The following is a 15,218-nucleotide window of genomic DNA, read 5'->3' on the forward strand; positions in this document are numbered from 1 at the left end:
AAAGGATCTATTCGCACTTTGTCTGATACCTTCGTACTGCGCGGCCCATTTTCGAATAACACGCCCTGCAGTATCTTCCCGTAAATAAAGTGCTCGGCAGAAAGTCGAGAGAAGCATACAACGCGAGTTTCCCTCTTCTACCTTCTCCAGAAGGGACGGCAGCTGAACACACGTGACTCTCCTGTATTCCCTCCCGTTCGCCTTGGACGAAAAGTTGTGTCTCGCGATCTTTCCACGGCAGGAAAAACATTCAAAATTCGTTACTGCAGGAGAAAGGAAAGACACGTAGCTGGTTGGGTGTGGGACCATTCAAAAGGAACACTCAGGATATCCGCCGAGGCACCTCAAATGCCTCATTCATTCCACACAGATTGGGGAGAAACAAAGCCGGCCTCGAACCTGGAAAAAAGACAAAAAGATTCTCTTGGTTCTTCCCCATATCTCTACCGTAAGTTTCTCAAAACGATTCTGACACGGAATTCTCTTATGACCCGCTGCCACCAACGCAGTACCCCGAAAACCAACCACGTATTCGAAAAACGTTTCCAGTGCCCCACATAGTTCCCCGGGAAGCCTCTGCCGTTCGCCGCCTCTTGTCTCTCCTCTGGCTCGGAGAGCGCCCCCGAAAGCTTGCCGATTTTTCGGACAAGATTGCGAGTGCGTTTGGTGTCTTGCCTCGAAGGCCGCCGAAACGTTCTGCTTTCGGCTGCTGCCGGCCAACGCAAGAGACGGACCGTCAGCTTGCAGCCCGAAAGCACACGTCCCCCCTTCGTGTCCCTCCGCGATCCTAGCGGGTTGCTTTGCTAAAACCCGAAAAAGAGATTCCCATGTCTGCGTTTCCTTCTCGACCCTGTAGGGCTCTCCGTCCTGCAGTCCAGATGTGGCTGGGTTGACAACTTGGCCGCAGTCTTTGACGCGCACGTCTTCTTTGAAATTTTCTGGTTCTACTTAGGATATGCCAATGGCGAACATGGTACAAACGCGAACGGAGCGGGGCAACTGCCTCGCAGAAGACAAAATATGTTTCGTCTAACTCGCTTCGCTGCGGTTTTCTGCATATATACACATCTGTACATTCATGCATCGACAGTGCTTCCGGACCTCATTCTACGCACACTATGACTGGAGGTGCCGAAAGCCGCATCCTTGTGCTTACCGACCCAAACATTTTACAGTTTCCTCCTGTTCTCCGATGTGCCGATACACCGGAAAACCGCTTCGCACACTCGGAGTGAACGTCGCGATAACTACTCGCGATGCAGACACTCCAGCCACGTCAGCTCCGGAAACGATTTATATTGCACAACCTAGCTGTGGCTAGGAGCCAGAACCCGGAAAACATCCACCAGCGTCTCTCGGTCCAAAAAAGACATAAAAGACTCTTGTCTTTCATTCCTGCGTCCGTCGGTCTTGCAACAGCTTTCCGTGGATGCTGCAGCTTTACCGCACAGGGACGAGAGACGGCGTGGTTCCGCCCTACTGTTTGCGTCAGTTCGGCCGCACTAGTGTTTCCAAGTAGCATGCGCCGATATCCCGTTGCCGTTCGGCGCTTCTACTGCGCCTTTCCCTTCTGCTGTAGGCGCAGGCGCGCAGGCACGCAGCAGCGGTGTTTGGACTTCCCCGCTTCGGACTCGTGCGAGGTGGCCCGCGCACGCCATCCAGAAATCTTTCGTGTGACATCACAAAAGTGAGGGTCTCCTTCCCTTGCCCGCGTCGAGTCCATGTGACCGTTTCTGTCCGCGGGTGCTTCGACTCGAGACGGTCGAACGAAGGGCGAGACGCACGTCGACATTCTAACAGTGCCTGCGGGGTGTCTGTCCTTAGGATGCCTCCGCCCCTCTCTTCTCGCCAGGCTCGTGACCAGCCGAGAGCGCAGCCAGACGCTCGGATTTCCCAAAAATTAAATTCTCTGAAATCAGGAACCGGGCTAGGAGACGACCCGCCACCGTCGCTTCGTTCAGAGTTGTGAACCGTCCTGGGTACGGGACAGAGCAAGAGACAAGGCGCACAAAAGACGTACAGATCCGCCGGTGTGACGAGAGAGCGGGGAGACGCGAGGCAGCAGCCATTCTCTTTTCGTTTGTAAGCGTGGCCTTCCCGCCGTCGTTCTCGTTACGCTCTTTTGTCCTCTCGCCTGCCTCACTGGATCGTGCCACGGAAGTCTAGGAGCAGACCAACGCACGAGGAAACGGGAGACCGAGAGGATCCTGACTTTTCTCCAAATTAGGAAGTCGCACGGAGACTCTGGTCAGCATAAAAAGTCCAGTGGAGAAGCTTTTCTCCCACGCACCTTCTGTCCCACGGAGCACGACTGCGATCTATGTTGGGAAGTGTTCCAGCCCCTTCGCGCAGTCCGGAGACCACTTCAGACATCCGAGCGTACCGTTGCTGGAAGGCGCACCCCAATCCATGGAGAGACACAGCAAGTTCCTCACCTGTCGAAATGCGAATAGTCCCTCGTGCCCAATCGCGGTCCAGCTGAATAGCCTGGAGCGTTGCACTCGTGAGCTCTCCCGAGCTGTGGCACGTACACCCCGCCGAGATACACAGGCGGTCCTGCGGAACAAAAAGACACCTCTCAAGCAGTACCACTCTCGTTTTCTAACGACCGTGGGCACGCACGTCCTTCCACCGCATCGTTACCTCACAAGCGTTTTTTCCTTTTCCATCTGCTGCGTTTTTTGCAGGGACATTCGCCTCTCCTACCGCACGCCCAAAGGCCACAGGCGCATCCCGCGAGAGCGCGCCTCCCCAAACTGCACCACGCGGCCGCACCGCGCACCGTACAGGACATGCATGCATGGGCCTCATCACGCAATTAAACGTGTACTCTCATCCCCTGACCCCCCCCTCCAAAACGGGTACTCGCGTGCACAGATACATACGTATAAGTAGATCAGAGTATATATATATATACATGGGGATACGTCAATACGTCCGAGGAAGCCACGAAGTGCGTATGAGGAATTGTGACGGTTCCGACAAGGTGAGAAACGTGTAGGGCTGTCGAAGCTGTTTTTCCTTGTCTGGCGCTCGGGGCGGTATTTCAGTGGCTCCTCTTTCGACGAACGTACGCGGAGAAGTCTGACTATTTCTGGGCCATGGGCACCGCGGATCGACAGAGAGAGAGTGTTGGGAAGCGCGCCGTACATCTCGCTCAGGCTTTTCCCTTGCTGTCCGTCGGTGACCTCGAAGAACCGGCCTGCTTGCCCCAGCGGTCCGTTGATGCGGATGAAGTCGGCGACTACAGACAAGAGGGGCACGAGAAGAAACAGGTTCCAGGGAGACGATGGGGAAAGGAGCCGCGGCAAAATTTGCGAAGGTCAGGTAGCTAGGTATAAGCATTACACGCATTTATAGGATAATACATATACGGACAGAGCGTCAAAAAGAAACACGGTCAGGTGTGCCTGTGTGTATGCGTATAGGCGCGCGCGTCGCCTGCGTCTGCATGCGTTGCCCACGCGCCGGCGGCTGCATGGAAGGATCGGACGTACGTTGGTCTTTTGTCCACTGCGTCAAAAGGGATACTTCGATGAAGAACTGGTGTGTGAATCTGATCAAGGTCTTCTGCATATGCTGCGGGTGAGCCGAGACGCGACGGAATCCCGCGTCCTTTCTCTCCGGCCAGAAGCTGCGCCACTCTCCAGGGATAGTTCCTCCTGCCGACCTCGAACCAAAGGGTAGAGACAAGACGCGCGAGAAGCCAATCGAAGAGCAAAAGCGGTGGAAGGCAGAGGGTGTCGCGGGGAACCCGGAAACGACGCCCGATCCGTTGTCATGTTTCTCCTCGCTCGATCCCCCTTGACGAAACGCAGCCGCAAGACTTGGCAGCCACGAGGAAAAGCTTTGTTTCTGGCCTTCCTTCTCTGCTTGGGGTGTACGTACACCTGACCCAGAGGGTGCCCCGCTGTGGCCCTCGGCGAGTCGCGTCGTGCTCGTCCGTTCCGCTCCTAGTCCGCTTCCTCCCTCTACACAGCTTCCTTCCTCTCTGGTTTCCTTCCGGCCTGCGATTTCCACTTCGCTCGGCTCCCCGCGCCTCTCCCCCACGCCCGGCAAGTCGCCCCCGCCTCGCGCTGGAGCTGTATGTACACCCTGGTCCGCGACACACTGCGTCTCCGGCGCCGATCCAGCCTCGGGCGATGCCCCGTCCGCCGACGTGCTTGCTGCCGGCGTCAGCGGGGCAGGAGCACACGGCAAAGATGATGGAGACGGAGGAGCTGGACCCGATAGAAAGTCGGCGCGAACCACTCCGGAGGGGGGAGCCCAACCCTCAGCGATGAGTTCACACGCCTTGCCTAACGCGACGCAATACGGCACGTTCTCTGTTCCCTGCACAGGGAGCACAAAAATGAAGAGTTCAGTCCGGCCTCGTAAGTCAGAGAGAAAAGGAGGCGTTGCAAACACGCATCTGCACGTGGCACGCACACCCTGCCTTCGACACGACGGCGGCGACCTCTCCCCGTCCCTGTAAGCCTCAGTGCACTTGGCTCCACTCTTTTATGTTCTGCCTGCTCTATCGATTCCGAGACTCCCTTGCGAACTCCAAGACGCGAGACACAGAGAAACGAACGAAGAGGGACACTGCCTGTTCTGCGACGAAAGTGAGAAATCAAGAAAGGCGGACATGCAACATCGAACCAGGCTGACTGGAATCCACGTCCCGTAAATTCTTGGCATCGCGTCGCCTTTCTGACCCCGCTACGCCGCCACTTCCTTTTCCACTGTCAACGCGTTTCACGTCCTGCAATAGACAGAGACGACTCCACCGCAAAACGCGCCCTAATATGTATATACATGTGCATATCTGCCCGCACGAGACGGCGTGGTGGTATCCTCCAGAGAAAAAAGCGTTGAAAAGCACGTACGCCTCGCAATCTTCCTTCCTGTCCACCGCCGTGCAGGAGAGGACCTATACACGCCCGGGGCCCTACGTACAGCGCGCCGACACCTTTCGGCGCGTAGATCTTATGGCCTGCGACTGTGAAGACACGTCAGGACAGAGATGCCCGAGAGAGAAGAGGGTTGAATTTAGGAAAAAAGTGGGAAGGAGTCAAGAAAAAAGGAAAACGGCACGAAACGAGACCGAACGTGCGCGGGGGACGACCAAACAGAAGCCTGTCAACTAAAGCGAGAGACCCGAACCGGCAAACACATATATGCCTCTACGCATACATATATATGTATATATATATATATATGCAGATAAATATATCTGTAACTTTGCACGTATGGCTGCGAATTTGTGGACAACGTTCTTCGGCTCTCCATGTCCTTTGATGTAAACAAGCTAAAGGCCGTAGCCGCTGACGCGGAAAAGACTCACTGGTCACCAAGTCCGCGCCAAGCTGAGGAATATTTACAGGAACTTTCCCGAGCGACTGAGAGCAATCGACGTGAAACAGTGCATGTGGTGCATGCTCTCGCACAATCCTTGCAACCTGCAAAGGAAAAGCAGACCGCCATCTCCCGGGGACCCGATCCTCACGCGTACCGTAGATCCCATGCGGTGACACAGATGCATGCAATCAATTATGCCAAATATGTACGCATCAATGTAAACACACCTATCTAGACTCGTATCTTTGTCCGCATATATATATATATATATATGCGTGTGTGGGTATACGTAGATGTAGGAACATGCAGAGTTGCACGTCCGTGCAAACATATACAGATCGAGATGTATCTGAAACACGTAAAGATATACAGATCGAGATGTATCTGAAACACGTAAAGATATACAGAGAGGTGTAGTCTCCCTCGGCCAGCGTTTGCATGCCTTTGCCGACCGAGGTGCCAGCGCCGCGCGACTTTCTCGCTTTTCGTCTGCCTCTCAAAAAATCTGAAACCCACTTCAAACTTCTTGAGGCGACAGAACTGAAAGAGGAGCCAGCCCGGATCGGAGGCAAGAAAAACGCATCCAGGCACAACTGCATGCAAGCAGACCATTGCCTCAACAAGCACATCCAACTCCACCACCTATAAACATATATATATATATATACGTATATATACGTATATATACATGTGTATATATACATGTGTATATATGCATGTATATATATGCATGTGTATATATGCATGTGTATATATGCATGTGTATATATGCATGTGTATATATAAAGATTCCTCTTCCCAGTACGACTGTGTTCCCCGGCTAGGCCGAAGAAAGGACGCAGCAAAGCTCAGGTTAACGGACCTCTTCGATAGGCTGAATCGCTCCGATTTCTGCGTTGGCGTGTGGGATGCTGACAAGCGCAGTCTGAGGGAGGCAAACGGGAGACACCATTCTCTCTCGGGGGCTGTCGCGACGCTCTACAGAACCGTTTGCGGTTAAAAAGCTCCACCACACAGCGGGCGAATCGCGCCTCGTCAGTTCAGGCAGGATCTTACATGAAGGGGCGTGCAAAACCAGCCCGGCCGCGTTCACAAGTGACTCTCCATCCTATGCATGCACACGTCTCGACGCTACACCCGAGTTTTGTGGGAAAAGATATCGATGTACGGATTTCCTTTCCTGTCTCTCTGCCTACTTACATTCATCTCCCAGCTACGCATGCTTGCATGTATACAAACATATGATATATCTATACACGCACATGTACAAGTATATATGTGTGGCAAAGATGGACACGTGGGGAGACAGATGAAGACAAGATGGTAGGTGAGAGAGAGAGGTAGGTCTGACTGCATGTGAAAATGTTGAGTTTGCAACCGCTACAGGAGCTTTGGCGAAGCAGCGAAACCAGACTGGGGACGCGGGCTGGGGTGAAGTACGTGGACTCCAGTTCACAAGTCTGTCGCCTTTCCATTTCTGCGCCTCGTGGATCGAGTCATGCGTTAGCTTTTAGGCAAATCCACTTCTTTCCAAAGGCGCCTTTCCCCACTGGCATGTCATCGCCCTTCACCTCGGCAGAAAGCAGACTGGGCAGAGCCCCGAGGTCCACGAATCCGAAACAGTCGACGGGACAGAAGGAAACTCCAAAACCGTGGTCTTCCTGGAAAAAAGGCACCTTCACAGCCGCGGCAGGTTTTACGAAAGCGGAAACTCGACGCCGAAATCGCCTTTGCACAAACGACCACTCGCTCTCACCTACACAGAGACATCCCCGTTTGTGCAGATGTGGTAAGCAAATCTACACACATGCATTCAGGTACACGAACTCGTGCACATGCGTAAATTTTGATACCTATATATACACATACGTATGCATATATATATTTATATATATATATATCTACGCGCAAGTATGAATATGTATCATATAGATCCACTCCTGCATGCACATATATACGAATACGTATATTTAAATATACACATGGAACTGCATATGAATAGTATATAGACGCGCGGATACGCACAGACACATGAATACATAGTTAAGCGCGCCGGTGTCCTCGAGCGCTGAATCGCTGGACATATATAGGCATATGCGCGTGCATAGATAGATGGATAGACTATAGACACTAATATGCATACAAAGATACACATAGACGTACATGCTTGTATGTAGTTGTTTTCGTTGTGCAGTGGCGTTTTGCGAGACGAAAAGGAAACATGTATTGGCGTTTGTTTCGGGGCATTACCCATTCGATTTACCGTTCTCCGGTGAAAAACACACCTGCAGAAATTTGCAAATCTCCAGCACGGCCGGATGCTCGACGCGAGTAGTCACGATGTGACGGCCGACGCCTCTTCGGCACTGAGCGTGTGCGCCGCATTTGATTGCCCAGTTGAGGCTCTCTGTAGAGAAGAGACACATCAGCGGAACGCCAGAAAAAGACGAGGTTTCACACGTACAAAGAGACGATGACGCAGAGAGCGAGGCGCCCGCACGCGGTTGTGCATCGAACTCAGAGTCCACCTGCACAAACGCGTAGACGCCTACACCAATTCACGAACGTTTGCCTGCCCATCTGTGTCGGCGTGCACGGATGTGTATAGGCTGGTATCTGTACATGTGTCTGAAATGCTCGATGCCGTGTCCAGTTTCGGGCAAACATGTTGCGGACCTGATTGCTTTTTGTGGCAGCCCGTACCTGTCGCCCCAGATGTGAAGATGACGGTCGACGGAGAGACACCGAGGCATCTGGCCACGCGTACTCGCGCCTCCTCGAGAGCTGTCTTGTTGATTCGGCCCCTCTCGTGTGCGCTTCCTGGATTCCCGAAGAGGCCTGGCAGGAGGACGCACAGAAAAAGCGAGGCGGGGACGCGAAAACGATGCACGACCAAGCAGCCGCACACGCGCCACGAAAACCGTGTCGGCGAAAAGGGCGACATCCCTCACCTGAGTCTCAGGGTTGGGAGACCAGAAGGCAGCTGTTGCTACGGAAAACCCCCGGATCTCGAATGCCGTCGGCGTTCATCTGTGCATCTGTATTTTGGATGTACGCAGCTAACGTGCACTAAACAGGGGGCGTCCACGTGCGTTCGGCTGTATGTACACCTCGCTATGGCGTGCGTCGATAAGGCGCTGGCTTTCCTGTGCGAAGGTCCAGGGTCCAGGCCACCAGTTGTGCAGTTCTGTTCTTGGACTTTTTTTCCGCGCCTTCGACTGTTTTCTCTCGCGGGTCCTTGGGTCTTCGCGTTCGCTTACATTCGAAGAAAGGCGCCATCTCTTGGTAAACACGCGGATCGGTCATTGTGGAGCTGTTGTTGTCGAAGTAGAGCGAAAAGCCGTCTCGTCTGTGAAGTCTGTCGGCGTACGCTGCGTAGCTTTCTCCGGGCTTTTTGTCGAAAGGCGACACTTCACCGCCATCCCGCGTTCCCGTCCCCCCTGTCTGTACGCCGTCGCTGTGTGGCGCCATCGCTTCTTTCGCATTCCTCTGCGTGCCGCCTCGAACCGGGCCGTCTGCCGCAGTGTCTTCGTTTCGCCCCGGCCGACACAGATCGAAACGCACCCCTCGGCTGTGGCTGTTCACTTCGTCGATCTCCCCCTGTTTCGCTCCGTCACGATCTGCCGCAACCTCGCCAGTTCCACGCCTGGCCGAGACGCTGGCCTTTGGAGATCGCGACAGAGACGAGGGAAAACTCGACAAGTAGGACGAGAGCGACGCGGGGAGAGTCCAGAGTGACAGCGCCGTCTGTGGACCGTTTGTTGGAGATCGGCTCGAAGCGGGCGTCGGCGAAGCACTTCGGCCTTCCGTTTCGTGAGACTCGACGGAGAGAAACATGAGGCACAAAGGAGTGAAAGCTCGCGCGACAAAACGCTGCGCAGAAAATGGCGGCAGCGAGACGGGAGCGGCGCGCTCCACGGGCCGACAGTTGATGGACGAAAAGACGCCGAGCAGCCCACAAGACGCACGGAAAGATGGCCCCGCACGAAGCCGCGGACAAAGCTAGAGCGCGATTTCGACGAATCGGGGCGAGAGACGCGAAATTCTGCCCACAGCAACAAAAAGACTGGCCCCTGCGATCAAGAGCAGGGACGAAATTGAAAAGGCAGACGGTTTACCAGTTTTAGGTGACCAGCGAGAGGTCGACACACACGCTTCGCGCTGCCACATAACAAACCGCTGACGAGACGTGCCACGCACATGCTGGGTCCTCAGGACAGAAAACAGTGTGCGTACACCTCGAAACCGAGAGAGAAAATGCGACGCACGCACACGCCGGAGGGGACGAGCTTTCGGGAGGAAAGAAAGATCCTCGCGAAAAACGGACTTTGTTGGATGCGCAAAACTTTGGCTGGAAACCCTCTCGGTGCGAAACGCGAAATTCTGCCCACGGAAACAAACAGGCGGACCCCTGGGATCAGCGTCGCAACTGCGTGCCTTCGCTTGACAAGGCACGTGCCTCGAACCGCGTCGAAAACCCGTCTTGAAAACGCGCGACCCTGAGGGGATCGCGGCGCCGCCCCAGCTCTCACCAGAACTCGGCAGCTGAGAACATTTCCCTGTTCAAACAGCGCGCGATCAGCGAATCGGGACACGTCTCCGTCCAGGTTCTTGCTCCGCTCTTTTCTTCGCGACACGCGCGCTGGTCCAGACAAAGTGCCCCGAGTCTCCCTCGGGGCCGCGCAAGTCTGGACGCGTGAACCGCACCCGAGAAAAGGCCACCAAGGAGCAAAGGGACATCTGGACGAAGACGCCTCGATGGAGCAATGCGGGAACTGCGGTCGGAACGTCCGGAGTCAGTTTGCGTCTTGGTCCGCTCCGTTGCTGGCAAATCGGTAGGGCGCGGCCCGCGCGCTGAAGCCACGAGCGGGAACGCCGCTCGCGACAGCGCGGCCGTGTCGTTGGAAAAAGTTTCCTTCAGGATCTCCGCCCCTCGCCTCACGAGAACGTCACCACAACCGCGGAAACCAACACAAAATCGCGGACACTCCGGGGTCGGCCCCCCCCCTCCCCCTGCGGAAGCGTGCAGGAAAGTTGGGCACTGCCCGTGAGTCCTTTGGGGTAGCTTCGAAAGACTCAACGCACCTGTCGCTCTGACCCCAGGACGTTTCGCGTACAGCGCCTGTTTCGCTGGGCTCCGTTGTTGGTGTCGGCCTCACCGACTGCCACGTCTGCGCGGGCGCGCGACGCGGCTCCGATGCGAACAGAGCGAGAATAGGGCGCTCGCCGTGTCGTGGCGATCCGGAAGAGAGGCATCCTGGGTGCCCCGAGGCGAGGAGAAAGCGAGGAGACGCGACAGCGGCGAAAAACTGCTCTCCCCCTGGCACAGAGGTCTCTCGTTGTCCTTCAAAAACAAGCACACGCGTTGTCCGCTGTGGACGACCGACACAGCACGGCTCTCTTTACTGTGAAAAGAACTGCGTACGGGAGAAGCTCTGTCTACACTTACAATTACAGAAAAAGGAGAAACCACGAAGAACAGACAGCGTGGCACTCCCGCGCCACACAGATCTGGCTGGTGTTGATCTACGCTGTGGCGACCAGAGAACGCAAAAAATACGAAAGAGGCAGCTGGAGCATGCAATTTCTCCCTAATGTTCCCAGCCTGGTGCTCCTTCTCTACCTAGATAATGAACGCCACGCCTGGTTCCCAACTCGCCAAATTGGAGCGCGGTCGCACGAAGCTCGAACGGGAGCCTCGCCTGTGTGGCGCGGAAGTCTAGGGCTCAAAAACGCGAATGTGAACAGAGCCCCTGTCGCAATCCCCCCTAACCCCTCCTAGTTGAGAATCAACTCCCGAACCTGCGGTATATTCCGACTTTGTTGCCTTACACGGGGCTGTGCCTTATCACCAGGGAATGTCGCTCCTTGAGCGCGCGCGATAAACCTGTGTTCAGATTTCTCTGACCTAGAAATCTCCGACGTTTCGGCTTCTCGAGTCCGAGACCGTGTGATCTGGCGGCGAACACGGACTTAGAGAAACGAGGAACCGACTCGGCGGCGACCGGAAGTCTCCCCAAGGAAAGAAACAGGGAAGAGAGAGAACGTGCCAAAGTGCCGAACAGACTGTTCCAGAGGCGGAAGCCGCGCGAAGGACTGCCTACACTTTGCGATCTGCGCGCGCGTCTTCCGCTCCGTCTCGCTGTCTCATGTCTCGTTTGACAAGATTTTCGCCATGCGACGGCCCGTGGAAGACCAGAGAAACCCGAATAAAAACAAATCGAAATTCAAAGGGTTTCTGCGCTCCATGCATTCTGTTCCGGTTCAACAGAGGACGTTCCTCCGGGATTTTCAGTCATCCCTGCCTATCTCAGGCCTGGAAACCCCGCTACTCCGCAGCGTGGTATCGGGAAACAACACGCGGTGCGTGTCTCCGGGGCGTATGTACGCCGAGGGAATTTTCTCTCAGTTCCGCTTTCAAGTTGAACTGCTTCTCGCTTTCCCGTTTTTCATTTTCCGGGTTTTCCGCCGTTTGGCGGCACACCGCGAAGTCGCAAAGGCGGTCGTCCGTGTGCTAGCAACTGCCTGGTTCTCATATCTGTTTTCCTTCGGTAGTTCCCAAACGCGGATCTTTCACATTTTGACCTTGCAAAGGAGGCTCTGCTTTCTTTTTTCGTTTTCGTCCTCTTTATTTCCTGTCCCTTGCTTCACTCGTCGAGTTTGCAGATCTCTTTTCCTGTGCCGTCTTTTCCTTCCTGCCTCCCTGTCCGATACGCTGTCGCGCTCTGCCTCTGTGTCAGCCGGGAAGTCTGTTCCGTCCTTGCTTCTCGTTTTTTTCCGTGCCGTTTCTTCCCTTTGTTACCGTAGTTTTCACCCCTCTCCCTATCCTCTGTTGTCGCTTTGCCTCTCTGCTCGCCGCGTCTCTCCTGGGGTCTCTCCACTATGGCGAACAGCAGTTCTGCACGCCCTAGAAGGCTCCCGCCTCTTCCTCTCGCACCCTTCACAGAGCGGAGACTGAGGGCCCTTGCATGCGCGATGCTCGACGGCGGGAGTAGGCAGCAGGCAGACTGGGAGTGGACCCGAGACGTCGTCGTCTGGTTGGAAGAAGAAAAAATCCGATTTTACCCGAGACACAAACGAGACGCGATGCGAACTGCCACAGACAAGACCAAGTGGTGGTCCCTCATGCTTCAAGTAAGACTAGAACACGCCTCTATCAGCATGCAGGCTCTTGCAAGAAAGAGAGATACTCACGTAGGCGTGCGCCGCCATATTTTTACACAGAGTATCCTACACGCTCGTACGTACGCTCATGTTCATCTGTATCTGTGTGTCCTTGCATTCACTCCTGCATAGCATGTGTACGTGAAATACTTGCGTATCCGTTTTCTGTGAACCACTGCTCAAGTGTGTTCTGGATAACTAAACTGTCGAAACTTTGTGGATCGATCGGGACCTCTGTATATATATATATATATATATACATGTATATATATATATATATACACACACACATTTCACTTGGGCCGGTAGGGTACTGTGTGCCTGCTCCTAATGAGCGCCCGTTCGTGCTTTTTTATTCACGACAAGATAAATATATTTATGTCGATTGTGTAGTGATTCTCTGCTGTTCGACTTTGGAGAAGGATACCCTCAGCTTTTACAATATACAAAGACTTAGTTCGTGTTGCTGCCTACGATGTTCACATACACAACCTGTATACAGCTCGTAGGATATATGTCCATTTGCATTTACATGTCCATCTATGCACAAATGTATATTCGTGTGCGTACGTATGTATGTCTATTAACATACATGCATATGCATTCTTGAGGTGTGGAATGCGGAATTTGTTTTGCGTGTAGTATTGCCGCGATTTGGAGATGCCTTTGGAAGCCGAAGGATCCGTGGCACCACCGTGTACTTCCGAGACTCTGGCAGGTTTGCTGGACGTTCTGTCTTCGGTTGCGATAGCGGACATCTACCAGGATTCTTTGGAAGGTCCGTGCGAGTACACCTGGGAAAGCGAACGCCCGCGATCCGCGAGTTTACCTCGCGCGTCGAGTTGGAAAGCGGAGAAAGGAGAAGCGGTTGGGGGCCGGGGTTTGTCTCCGATCCTCCACAGTCTGCGTCGAAGGATCAGGGACAAGTCTAAGCAACCCAAGACGCAGAGGAGGGGCGAAGGAGCAAGAGAACAGACCTCAGCGGGGGCTCTTCCTCTCCCTTATTTTTATCTTTCGTCTCCTGTCATTGCAGCCGGAGGCTCTCAGACAGAAGGACCGGGTTCGGCGCTTTGAGACAGCGGGGCTTTTCGTCAGCGCGCCGGTGCATGCAGAGCTGCTTTTTCCCCCTCGCGTCCGGGTGTACATCCACAGCGAAGAGCGCGCGCCTCACGTTAGAAGCGACTGTTGGGGAGTGGAAACAAAGGCGCTCGTTGCACACAAACGCCTCTCTTTGCTTCTGCTCTGCGTCTCTTCAGCCTCTGAACTTTCGCTTGATTCCTCGACTCTGAAGGCGCGTCAGGAAGAAGCCTCGCCTGCGTCGAGTGCGGAGGCCGCCGACGCCGAGCACGCGCGTGCAGAAACGGTGGAGGAAGATTTGCGGAAAATTCTCCAGCCTCTGAACGGCGTCCTTACGCACTTGCGGGTGCCCCTGCTTCGGGAGAATGCCACAAAAGAAGAGATCGTCTCTGCCTTAAAGGTGAGAGGAGAGACGATTGCTTCTTCTGTCGAGCGAAACGCTTTCCGGCTTGTTCGGACAGGCGCCCGCGCGCCGTGTGTACGCATGCGCCCTTGGCATGGAGACTCTTTGTCCTTCGTTTCCACGACACCCTCGCTCGTGCTCCTGTCCCCGTGCGGTGTCTCGCGCCTTGCCTTCTCCGTGCCTCTTCGCTTTGCTGGGAACCGCCGCGCGTTGTCAGGTCTTCTCTCACCTCTCGTGTTTTCTCCCGTCGTTTCTCTCGTCCTCTCGTTTCGTCGCTGTTCCTCGTCTCTGGTGATTTCCAGCTTCTGCGCCTTCGCTCTTCGTTTCGCTTGTGCAGGCGGTGGCTGTTCGCCAGACTGCGTCCCCTCCTGGGCACGAGGACAGCCTCATGAAGCATCTCGCGGTTGCTTGTCCCCTCCCTGTGGACCATCCTGCCTTCTTCAAAGCCTTCGTCTGCGGCCTTCGCGCGCTGCACGTCGAACATCTTCGCGAGACGCAAGCAGAAATGAATCAGCTGATTGAAGCTCTCCAGGCTCTCACTGCCAATCCCGTCACCGATCACCGGCTCGGCCGCGTCGGCGTCTAGCATGCATGCGTCGAAACCACACAACACCACTGCACTGCTCTCCCTCGCTTCCCTCGTATTCCATCTGTTTCTTTTCTGTCTTTTCTCAAAAGAGAGGAAGGCAAGCGCCAGGTCGAAGCACGCTGTCGCAACGCGGCACACGTCGAGAGCACGTGCGGCGCCCGTGAGGCTCACCGTGCAGGCGACTTGTCCCCACCGCAAATGCCACGTGCCGAGCCTCGCTTGTTACGGATGGGACGTCTCTCTCGCCTTCAAGGGTGAACCGGGGGGGACATGCCTCTCAAGGCGTGGTGGGCAAGACGCTCACAAGTCGAGTATCGACACGATGCACCTTTTCGTGCACAAATGCATAGGCCTACACGGTCTCAATTTTTTTTTCAAAATCCATTTTCGAATGTACATTTGTAAATGTTTAAATGTTTTTGCACAACACACGTCCTTCGGTTCCTTGTTAGCACATACATATGCGTAGACAGGTTTACGTGTATGTGGTTTTTTTGTTCTGGGATTTGGGGAATCCCTAGGCACCTGTGTAACGGTAGCCCCAAATAATGGGGATCTGGGTCTTTTGCGAATTTTCCTTTCGTGGTTGCGAAAAGAGCGCAAGAGCATGGCGCCGTGGTGAGGGCCACAGTGGGAACTGTCTGT

At 54.6% G+C, this 15,218-nt stretch overlaps 2 protein-coding genes across 2 annotated transcripts; one reads left to right on the forward strand and one right to left on the reverse strand.

Annotated features, from left to right (window-relative positions):
- Positions 1-1,820: 1,820 nt before the first annotated feature.
- On the reverse strand, positions 1,821-9,177 carry NCLIV_064600 (putative cysteine desulfurase; the record flags this gene model as incomplete). Its single annotated transcript, XM_003886011.1, has 11 exons — positions 1,821-1,975; positions 2,436-2,556; positions 3,075-3,244; positions 3,498-4,332; positions 4,869-4,981; positions 5,327-5,381; positions 6,203-6,265; positions 6,912-7,001; positions 7,626-7,747; positions 8,044-8,178; positions 8,601-9,177. The coding sequence occupies 11 exons, from the start codon at positions 9,175-9,177 to the stop codon at positions 1,821-1,823; spliced, it is 2,436 nt and encodes an 811-aa protein (XP_003886060.1).
- A 3,045-nt stretch (positions 9,178-12,222) lies between these two features.
- On the forward strand, positions 12,223-14,570 carry NCLIV_064610 (conserved hypothetical protein; the record flags this gene model as incomplete). Its single annotated transcript, XM_003886012.1, has 4 exons — positions 12,223-12,474; positions 13,147-13,282; positions 13,761-13,981; positions 14,322-14,570. 4 exons carry the CDS (start codon positions 12,223-12,225, stop codon positions 14,568-14,570), a joined length of 858 nt encoding a protein of 285 aa, XP_003886061.1.
- Between the last annotated feature and the right edge of the window lie 648 nt (positions 14,571-15,218).

Source organism: Neospora caninum, chromosome XII (genome assembly GCF_000208865.1).
Source record: "Neospora caninum Liverpool complete genome, chromosome XII".
Taxonomy (NCBI): Eukaryota; Apicomplexa; class Conoidasida; order Eucoccidiorida; family Sarcocystidae; genus Neospora; species Neospora caninum.